This window comes from Adiantum capillus-veneris, chromosome 17, assembly GCF_014529385.1.
Source record: "Adiantum capillus-veneris isolate H3 chromosome 17, ASM1452938v2, whole genome shotgun sequence".
Classification (NCBI taxonomy): domain Eukaryota; kingdom Viridiplantae; phylum Streptophyta; class Polypodiopsida; order Polypodiales; family Pteridaceae; genus Adiantum; species Adiantum capillus-veneris.
In genome coordinates, this window is record NC_140947.1 from 122,883,899 (window position 1) to 122,894,981 (window position 11,083).

Below are 11,083 nucleotides of genomic sequence, written 5' to 3' on the forward strand. Positions count from 1 at the left end.
GCATGATCCCACCAACTGATGCTAGCACGATAGACTTCTGTTGTGTAAGGCGAAATCCCCCTGGGGGATGGATAAGTAGTATTTAGAGAGGAAATTGGGTGTGAGCTCCTCTATGTCGATTCCAATCTTGCCAAACAAATCTTAAGAGATCCGAGCCTGATGCTGAAACAGATTGTTTTTCCATCAAAACTTTGGGAGTTAAATTAGAGAGAACAAAAAGGTGTACAATAGATAATGATATAACTCCTAGCCATCTTCGCCCCTACAAGATGCTTCTTCTAATTGAAGAGCATCATGTAAAGAGGGTATTTAAAGACTCAATTAGAAAAGGGTGTGTTTTACTTATGACAAAGATACAAATAAAGGTTCTTAAATAGGCTTTGAAGGGACATACTGTAGAGGCTTTTCATATAGTGAACTCCCCAAGAGCGAGAGAAACTCATTGTTGATAACAACAAACAAACAAAAACGCATACAAGACAATGTAACAACTCTTTCAGTTAAATATTTGTATTTCTACATAACATTCAAAATTGGGGCAATTTAACAATACCATTGCATCAAGAGCATGTGAAACTCTAGAAAGCAATCCTATCCAAAACCCTTGCAATGGTTACGGGGGACACCTACACAAAGGCACGCACGTTATGGTACACTACCTACACTGCACTTGCCCAACCATGCACAAGAAGATTTAGAAATTTTCTCATGTAGGAAAACGGAGTCTTTTCCAATGTTTTTCATACAATGAATAACATCATGAGCTTCTGCTCGAGAGGCACCGCATACCTAGCTAGTTACAATTGGTCCCCTGCCCCCCACCCGGCCGATGGTCCCCTGCCCCCAATCGTATCTAGCTAGGTATGCAGTGCCTCCCTCACAGAAGCTCATGATGTTGAGGTAAGTCACAATGTGGGAATTATTGTGAGAATTTGCCCAAAACTTCTTGTGATGATACATGGCTGAAATAAAAGAGATGAAAGTTTGCTTTGAAAGTGATTCAAGGCAAGCCAAATTAGAATCCCCTGAAAGTTCTTTAAGCATACTCTTTACATAGAGAATACAAGGTCTTTTGGCTTTCCAATGTCATGAGGTTTTTCATTCCCTTCATTTTTGCATTTTTGATGCTTTGGAAGGTTTTTAAATTTTTTTGAACTTGCCTCTCTCAATCTAACATTGATGAGGATCACTCAACTCATGCTTAATCAAAGTATCTCCTACCAAAATGACTATTAGTGCACATGTTAGATTGAAAAATGTACGTGACATAGATATGCTTACTTCTTGAAGAGTTCTAATTGGTATAATACATTGGCTCAAGAAAATGTGTGGATATGGAATCCATGAGTTTGCGGGATTGTTTTTCAATATCCTCATTGTCTTTGTCGCGATAACATGCTTCTACTAGTATAACTTGAAACTTGATGTCAACATGGATTGACACAATAGGAAGAGACACATATAGCTATATGATGTAAATGAAACATAATTCAGGAAAAAACCACCCATTAGAGTATATTGTACCGGACAAAATCCTCGCTAAATTTCAAGCTCAAACTTTATATACCTTCATAAGTTCATAATAGTTTTGAACTCACGAATTATAAGAGGAAATAAAGCACTCATAAAACTATAAAAGCAAGGGACACAAGAAAAGAAAAGAAAAAACAAAAACAAAAACAAACAAACAAACTAAATCACTTTGTTTGCTACGAAACAAAACATTATTAACTTAAAAAGTTTTTAGAAAATGCATGCGTAAAATAAGTTGACGCAACTTACTTAGACATCTTAAAAACTTAATCTTTGATAAAACAAAACATTATTAACTTAAAAAAGTTTTTAGAAAAGGCATGCGTAAAATAAGTTGACGCAACTTACTTAGACATCTTAAAAACTTAATCCTTGAACTTCACACAACAACTTCTAAAGGAACACATTTTTAAGTGCTCAGGTAAGCTAAATACGAAAACAAAAAATGAATACTACTACAAACCTACAAAGAGCAAAGATATGAACTTGACAATATGTGACCTCAATTTCGTTGCTTGTCCAAACACGAAGAATAAGATTATCACCTTTATCATGCATAGCTTGGACAACAGCTATGACATCCCTACTCACATCGTCAGTGCCCAAGAGTAGGTGCATGTTTGTTTACTTAGTGGATAACCCTGCATAGGGGGAAGTTTGATTGTGTTCCTTTTCTCAATGGTTGGAAACAAGGTTTTTGAAGGGTCACGTTGGCATTTTAATACAATAAAAATGAAAAGGACCCATCTGAGGCTCTGATTTAGTTAAAAACTAAGATACCATAGAAGAAGACTTCAATCATTCAATTCACATGCTAAAGTCAATTGTATCTCGTAACTCCTTTCTTCACTAAGGCTTGTTCTAGAAAATCAAAATCAGTGCCATTCTGGCTTTGAGAGGCTTGTGTGCCATGAACCCAAAAAATCATTCTCAACTCATGTCTTACATTGGCTTTCCACACTTCTTGATGCTGGCATACTCTGCTCCATCAACAGCCCTTCCTTTCATGTCAGTATCATTAGCTGCCCTCAAGGGCTTCGGACTCCCTACCTTTTCTATACTTGTCTTCATATAACATGGTAAGAAGTTGGTCACCTCCTGCAAGTTCTCCTTCTCCTCACAATCCATGGCCTGAAGAACAACACTCTTGTCAATCGCAGCAGCCGCATTCGCTTGACAAGAAGAAGAAAGAGGATTTCCTGCAATCGAAGGCTCATCTTTACCGCATTTCTCTGCACTTCGCTGTGTCCTCCTATCAATATGTACATGCACTGGAGGTGGTACAAAAGGTGGCCTTGCAACCTCACTTAGATGCTTCCATGCAGTTCCTTTGAAGTATGGATGCTTCTTTATCTCTTCTGCTCCACGAAAAGAGCCCAATCTTGCTTCAGCCTCTTTTACGAGCAGCTTTTTGATTAAGTCAATAAGCGGAAATGATTGAGAAGGAAACTCTGGCTCTCTACAAAGAATGTTGTAGAAGGTCTCCTTCCTGTTGAGACCCTTGAAGGGGGTCTTACCATACACCATTTCATAGAGAAAGATGCCCAATGTCCACCAATCTACAGAGAAGCCATGTCCCTTCCCCCATAAAACCTCTGGTGCAACATACTCCTCAGTGCCCACGAACGAGTGTGAGCGGCATACGGACGCATGCCGTCCTTGTTTTGCTTTCCTCAATGCCTTCCTTGGCCACATATGAAAGGGAAAGTTGAACTTCTGAGCTCCCTTTTCTTGTGGTAAAGACGCACAACTCTCTGTCTCTCCACTTGCACAAGGATGTTCATCGCAACTGTTTGCTTCACTCGCACCAGTCATCTCGCCAAAGTAAGGGTTGAAGCATGAAAAGAAGGCACCCAGTGTTTTTTTGTGTTTCCTTTTGAGCTCCGGATGGGGCATAGCCTCTGGTTTTTTATCAGGTAGTACCAAAGAGAGATCAAAATCTGTGAGCATAATGTGCCCGTTTCCCTGAATTAAGATATTTTCAGGCTTCAAATCTCTATAGATGATGCCTTTCTGATGGAGATATTCCAAAGCTACCACTACTTCGGCTGCATAAAACCTGCAAACTACCAAAACACTGTTATTACACCGACTATGCTTGGAAAAAAAGCATTTGTGGACTGGTTGAATCAAAGTCATAATCGATTGCAGTGTCTTCATGCAGAACATTAAAGACTGCAGAGCTTACCAATGTTCACAATACATGCTATGTAAGAAGCATATGCCCAACAGATTTGCTCTTGCTTCTGAACACTTGGGAAATTTAAAAGGAGAATGCTCTTGTTATTGACCAGACAGCTATGGGGTCATGACTCACTTGTTGTGTTTCAATGGGCTAGCTCTTGCCCTTAAATGCTTGAGTGATTCTTCCTTGGATGTTCGGTGCAGCACCCGAGGAGGAGGATGCTGTTATTATCCTCAGTTGTTCCAAAACACACAACATTGTGGTGGCCATGGGGCATGCCTATGTGTAGCTCTTAACCTGTGCTATATGGCACATGCACTACCATAATACACGGCACTTGCAGAACGATATATATCACTATGTGTGGCTCTTGCCCCCTGATAGATGGTGTGCAAACCTAATACGTGCCTTTGTGTGGCTCTTACCACCCCCCCCCCCCCCCCCCCCCCCCACCTCCCCCCGGCCGCCTTCGGGGGATTCACTGTATGTAAACCCTCCATATCACCTGCATTCAAAGCATAATTTTCCATCAATATCACACACCCTTTTCTAGTTTAGTTTGTGTATGTCCCCTTTGATTAGTACCCTTTTTTATGTCAAAACTGTATTGAAAATGATGCTAAATAACCCCATCTGTTGAGCTCACTCGCTGTATTCACATATTTGCAGGTGACCCCCCTTCTTGCCCATGGTAAATGGCATGTGCGCAACCAGAATCGACCATGCACCTGTGTGAGACTTTTGATATGCTGTATATAGAGTTGATATTTCACACTTTTCATACATTGGTAGAGCTGAAGAAAAGCATATGCAAAAGCGTCATACCTGGTAATGGACTCGGAAAATCTCTTCATGGGCTGTTTCTGTTGCAAAACATTAAGGTCGCCCCCACTGCAGAAATCCATGATGAAGAAGACATGCTTCTCTGATTGGAAATGGGCATGTAGGGAGGGCAAAAAAGGGTGTGACAGCATGGAGAGCACTTTCCTTTCGGTAGTGGCTCTCTTCTCACCCTTGTGGCGCAGAACCTCCTTCTGCATCACCTTCATCGCATAGCTCTTGTTGTTTCTGCAGAGCTGGACAAGGAAGACAGTACCAATGTCACCATGGCCGAGGATGCGGATGGGCAGGAAGTCCTGTGGGGTGAGGTCCTTGGGGCAGGACTCCTGTGACGAAGCCATGCCCTTAATCTTCCAGTCGTCTTCTATCCGTCTGTGTGGACATTTTGGACGACTCACTATGAAATCTGTAGTAAATATCTGTAGGAGCTCGCTCGCTCTCTCGCTCTCTCTCTCCGTCCCACCCCTTTCTTTCTTCTCCTTTCCCTGACTTTGCGAAGCTCCATATGGAGGTTTGAAGGCCGCCATTTTACATGGGAAACCGTTGTGGCAGTTGGGTTTTGGCTAGATCAATTAAAAGTGAGATCAATCGATCATGGCTCACTCTTGTGGGATAGATCTTTGAGGTCTCTTGGGATAGCTTCCTACGACTTTAAAATTCTCTTCTTCTTCTCTTCTTCTCTCTCTCTCTCTCTCTCTCAGTCTCCCATGTTTAATTTACATTATTTACAGTTGATACGTGACAGCCTTCCTAAATCTAATAGTGCATAGCAATCTTCTCTGTTTGAGCACCCCACATGGTACAATACTATGAAAGAATTTGGCATTATCAAATTGAAGATGGTTTCCTTATGGACCAAATCAACAAAGAACCACCATCTCAAGGGTTGAAGACAAAATTGATCTCCATTATCCTTAGAGTAAAAGAGACCAACTGCAACATTAAACACAGTGAGTTTGCAATCAACATGTGGTTGCCATAAGAGGGGATAAGGCTCCAATCCTTGAATTTGCATTCCAAATTAGGTACCAGGATTGGTGAATTTTACGAGCACAGTCTCTAATGTATGCCATGGTATTCTGTATCCAATTAAGAGTCTCTGTAGCTTCTTAGCTACAGAAAGAATGCAAAAAACCCCTCCAAGTCCACAATATGCTGCACTTTTTTAATGCCCTTCCTATGCATAAGAGTTTTTTTTAAAAAAAGCAAGAGGTTGTTTGAAAGCAAAGCTCTAGAATGGTGAATCAATTGCTAGAGAATGCCCAATATATCTTATTCTAGCATCCGAGTTCAAACATTCTCAAGATGAGGACGCAAGAAGTGCAAGCTAGAGAGAGAATCAAGCAAGACGACCATTGATGGCTTCTAGACTCTTTCTAACTTGCTTGCTCTCTCTCTCTCTCTCTCTCTCTCTCTCTCTCTCTCTCTCTCTCTCTCGCTCGTGTATGTTATATCTCTCTCTCTCCATTAAGTACATCACTCTAATTGCTACTTAGTAACAACGTAATCATAACAACACTAGCTTTGAATCTCTACACAATTGTCTCCTTAAATAGGCACCTTGCCCTAGGACCTTTATTTATACAAACCCCTTAACCTAGAGCCTTCCCTAAGGTTCTTAACCTTAGCATATGCCTTGCCCTTAGGACCCTTGTGTTGGCATTATTCCCCTCTTGGAGAAGTGTTTTCATCCTCAAAAACATAATTGGATATGTCTTCCTAAGAACACTAGTGTTTTCCTACTTTAGCTATACCATAAGAATACATTTAGGGTGATGCAGGTGAGTGGGTGGTTCAATCAAATCAACAAGAACATCTTGATCGAAGACATTGTTATCCCTATGTAGCATTTACATAAATGACTGACACAAAAAAATGGATGAATACGAGAGTGTATAGACCAAATCGCCAACCCACTTGGAATGGATCACAACACCTAAGTGGTAACTAGATGGATGACTAGTTATCAGAGACTTTCTGAAGGTTTTGGAGCACATAAGAACACCTTGTCTTGACTTGCCGAAATTTTTTATCAGCATATTTCTTGTATCCCGTACATAAGTAGGAAGTGACCAACCCTAGTGGCAACATGTTTTTCACTATTATGAGCAAACTCCAAAATAGGGACATAATGTTCCCCATCGGATTGCTTCTTGCTAACATACGTTTTTCTAGTTGATGAGTAACACGGTCAATTTGTCCATCCATCGCTAGATGATCTGCAAGATTGATATGGATTTGTGTTCCCAAATGTGTAAGGACAAATCCTTATAAGCTATATGGGTTGTCAACAAATAGCCAAGTTAACTCCGAAGTTGGAACAGACTTGGTTGGAATAAACTTATAGATTTTTAGTCAACCTATCTACAATCATCCATACCGAGTCATGTCCTCATACGGTAATTGGTAGACCCACAATAAAATCTATAGAGATATTGCACGTGTTGGGAGTAAAAGCCTCATAAGATATGAAATGCATGAATTTGCATGCTGCTACAAACATGAGTTTGCTAGCACTAGGGCCCATAACAGCTAGTGTACATGCAATAACAAAAACTCATCCGAGCCTGCATTTCAATGCCTAGGGGATTCACCATGGAAAACTTACCACACCACGTAAGTGCAGGGATTTTTTTACAAGTTACATAAGCGTATAATCTAGGGGTTGGCCCCCAATAATTTATCTCCCAAGCTTAAAAATAAGGGAGGGGGGTATCATATTTATATGGGGGGGGGGGGGGGGACTGACCTGGGTTGATCACTTGCAACGATTGGTCACCGGTGTGCACTAGAATTCAGATGAATTTTGGGGAAGGTTTTTATCAGGTCACACACCAAATTTTGCATCAAGCCGGTCATAGATAGGGGCTAATTTGGAGCAAGTCAAGGGTTGATTTACACTAGCTTTGGATGGGTCAGAATTGGATGAGTAGCTAGAGTACAAGTTGATCAGGCACATAGTTTGAAATTCAAACTAAGACACATTGAGGGTACATCTAGTTATCAATAGAAGTGGTTTCTTAGTATGTTGCTAGTCACTATGCTCAATTAAATCATGTGAGACCTAAATTTTATATGTAAGATAGGGGTATGATGGTTTTCTTCATTGATTGTCGTCGTATAAGCGTAGAAATGGGGGTCATGTTCCCTAATAGGACTCATCTAAAGGGGTTTTATCAAAGTTGTTCGCTCGCAGGTGGCGTCCCATTTTGTATATAGAGTGAATCCCCCGGGTTTCATGATTGGAATGTTTTGTACTTGCCAATGCTCATGGCTTAGTTTATGCTCATATCATACATGAAAACTTGAGGGAATAGATGTGTGAATAGCTTTGTTGAAAGAAACTAAAGACTTCCCATCATGAATCGTAGCAATTCATAATATGGTAGATGGAATGATTACAAGGTAGCCCTGCTAAAACATTTAAACCATAATAGAATGTGAGCATAAAGCACATCTAGGTAAAAATAATGAAATGTTTTCATTGAGATGGCATAGCCTTGAGCACTCTGTGCATAATAGGCATGCAAAATTGAAGTCTAACAAATTTGAAACAACAATCCGTTAACTTTAGTTCTAAAATTAGACACTGAAGTGTCCTGAAACCCATATACTTCCTGGATTTTTTATCACATCAATATTGTTCTAGTTTGGAGTAAAACAGTTCTACAATGGAAGATTATAACTTGAATTTTTTTTGAAATTTTCAAACATTGAATTGAACCTTTCAAATTGAAGTAATTAAGAAACCTTTGTGATTAAATTACCAAGCTTATAAAATCTGGCTATAGGCTCGTGGGCTTGAAGGAGGGGAAATTGAATTGTGTTGTAAGGGTTGGGATGGGAAAGGTGCTTAGAATACACATTGGTCAATTTTGTAGAAACGAGTCCTCTCTATCTGAATCAACATGCACCACGGAAAATCGATAGTGCTACCTTTTTGCGTGCATGTAGCATACTTGGCCGAATCTTCCTCTGGCTGAGCTATGCCTCCTTCAAGCCTATTGGATGAGCTACCTTTGGTAGATTTTTGCAGGTCTTTAGAGGGGAAGAAGATACTGTATCCAACGACATGTCTTGGTCTTCAATGGGTCACAAGAAATTAACATGCAATGTTGTGGCTGATGCGTATCTGGATGCAAATGGGATTAACCTAGTTGATGCGTATGTCGTAGAAATGATGCTGATGAAAATAAAATGGTTGATTTGTATGTGGATGCAAATGAGGTTGTGACTATTTTGCGCCAGCCTATACATCACGATCATCCAAATGCTTCTATTGCTACTATGCATGTTACTGCAGTGTTTGGGGAACCTCCTTTGGCTCTAGAGAGAGACCGGCCTCCAAAGCAGTTTGTTGCAGGTAAAGGAAGACCCAAGTTGTCTGATGCTATTGGGACTTTTGAAAATATTGATGCAAATATTTTTTATGAGAATGGTTATGCCTTCGCTGGAAAGAGACAGATGCCTAAATAGAGGCTTCGCAAAGTGGAAAACCCTCTAACTAATCGAGGACGTCCCAAGATATGTGTATGCATTAGATGAATCAGAGGATGAGCATGCATCTATGGGTGAGGGAGATGAACTGGAGGATGAGCTCTTGGAGGCATTAGGCCCAGTCTTGCATGAGAGTGATGATGAATGTGATTTGTCAAATGTGTGCATACCAGCTTGGAGGAGTGGGAATGCGCTTGTGGTAGAGCCGAATGGTACATTCAAGGTGTTGCCTATTCACTATGATGATTCGTCCTAATTTGGGGCAAGTCCCTCGTGAGATTACAAAAATTCAATTCTTGTCGTTGTTTCCACTTGAGTTGGTTGATATGATCGTCCATGAAACTGATAGATATGCTACGGACAAACGAGAGAAGATGCTAGCTAAGCATGATTCTACTCGTAACTGGGAGCCACTGGACTGGCACACATTTCTGCTCTTTAGGAGTTTCACTTGGTATGGCATCGTAGTTTATGCATGACAAGACATACTACTGGAAATGTGAGACATGTGGAGTGATGTGTTATCCTAATTTTTCTAACAAGATGGGTCAAATAGAATACCATCAAATCAAAAGGTTTTGCATGAAAGGGATAATTCCTAGTGGCCACTTATGAAGGGTACTAGAGAACATAAGATGTGGTAGATCTTTCCCTTAGAAGAAAGGCTAACTCTCACCTTTCAAATGCACTATAATTGTGGAAAAAATGTAACTATGGATGAGAGAATAATTCCTTCAAAATGTAAACTAAATCCATGTCGAGTCTACAATCCCAAGAAACTGCATAAGTTTGGGATTCAATTGTGGAATCTATGTGATTCAGATACAGGATACAATTACTCTTTTTGTGTGTATGATAAATTACCATGCGCGGAGTTGTCTTTTCATGTAGTTTCTATGTTTGTAAAGATCTAAAGCAAAGGGGTCACCATGTGTTCTTTGATCAATATTCCACCTTTGTGAAGCTCTTGATGCATTTGACAAGAAAGGGACATGGAGGAACAGGAACATACATGACAAATAGGAATAATTTTCCCTATGGATGCATGTTGCATATGGAGCCTTGTCAGTGAGGCCCTTCACATTTTGCATATGATGGCAAGATAGTCATTCTGGCATGTAGTTGGATGGACAAGAAGCCAATCTATTTTGCATCCAATGTCTTTGTTATGAAGAAAGGTGAAGCTCAAAGGCAAGTTGGAAGCAGTCGTAAAGTTGCTCTTGATTATCGAGATGTAACTATTCAGTACAACAGATGCAACGCACGTTGTGATGTTTTTGATGTTGCTGGGTTTTGGAAATAGTTTGGAAACTAGTATACATGGTTGGAAGTGGTGGCACTGTCTGTTTTGGGGAATGCTAGACTCATTGTTTTCAAATACGTATATAATTTGGAAATGATTGCATGGTAAGAAGGATACTAGTCGTTTCAAGTTTATGGTGAAATTGCAAAAGCAAATGGTAGACAATCCTTTTGTTGGTCTTCATACATCTAGGGAATTCTTATATTCAGGTGATCCTTTGGATGGCCACGTAGTGATGAAGATGATATCGCATGCAAGCACCCTTTCTGTGGTATGTTCTAGTGAAAGAAAGAGGTTGTTCCGTGAAGGAAATCTAGTGGGGGGAGCTAAGCCAACACGAACAGACTATGGCTATCCAAAGTGCAAGAAGTTCTTATGTGTTGATCCATGTTTCTATAAGTATCCTCTGATGGCAGGTTATGATCCTCTTGGGGTGAGTTCCAGGCATATTGTTAGGTCATACAATTGCCCTATGGAGCTTTGAAGCTTATTTGCACCTATTTTTATATTTGTATCCATTTCACCCTATGGAATCTTTTTCTTTGAGGTATTCTATTCATATAATTCATGTGGATTCACATAATGTGTTATGCATTGTCCGTATAAGTAATGGAAAATGTAGCTATGTGTGTTTTTCATAGTGTTGTTTTGGCAGTGAACCCTACATCATTGATTTTATTTCTTACAAAAATGATTTTTTTATTAGAAACCTTTAGACGTGTGGT

At 40.1% G+C, this 11,083-nt stretch overlaps 1 protein-coding gene across 1 annotated transcript; it reads right to left on the reverse strand.

Annotated features, from left to right (window-relative positions):
• Nucleotides 1-2,019: 2,019 nt before the first annotated feature.
• On the reverse strand, nucleotides 2,020-5,110 carry LOC147438003 (serine/threonine-protein kinase UCNL-like). The gene is made up of 2 exons (XM_086486048.1): nucleotides 4,544-5,110; nucleotides 2,020-3,592 (listed from the first exon to the last, which is right to left on the reverse strand). The coding sequence occupies exons 1-2, from the start codon at nucleotides 5,083-5,085 to the stop codon at nucleotides 2,476-2,478; spliced, it is 1,659 nt and encodes a 552-aa protein (XP_086342174.1). The 5' UTR covers nucleotides 5,086-5,110; the 3' UTR covers nucleotides 2,020-2,475.
• Between the last annotated feature and the right edge of the window lie 5,973 nt (nucleotides 5,111-11,083).

What these genes read in the sequence shown, in the direction of transcription:
- LOC147438003 (XM_086486048.1), bottom strand. Translation starts at nt 5,085, where the DNA reads ATGGCGGCCTTCAAACCTCCATATGGAGCTTCGCAAAGTCAGGGAAAG. An exon ending in TTTTCCGAGTCCATTACCAG is followed by an intron (nt 3,593 to 4,543) that starts GTATGACGCTTT and finishes GGTAGTTTGCAG; the next exon opens with GTTTTATGCAGCCGAAGTAG.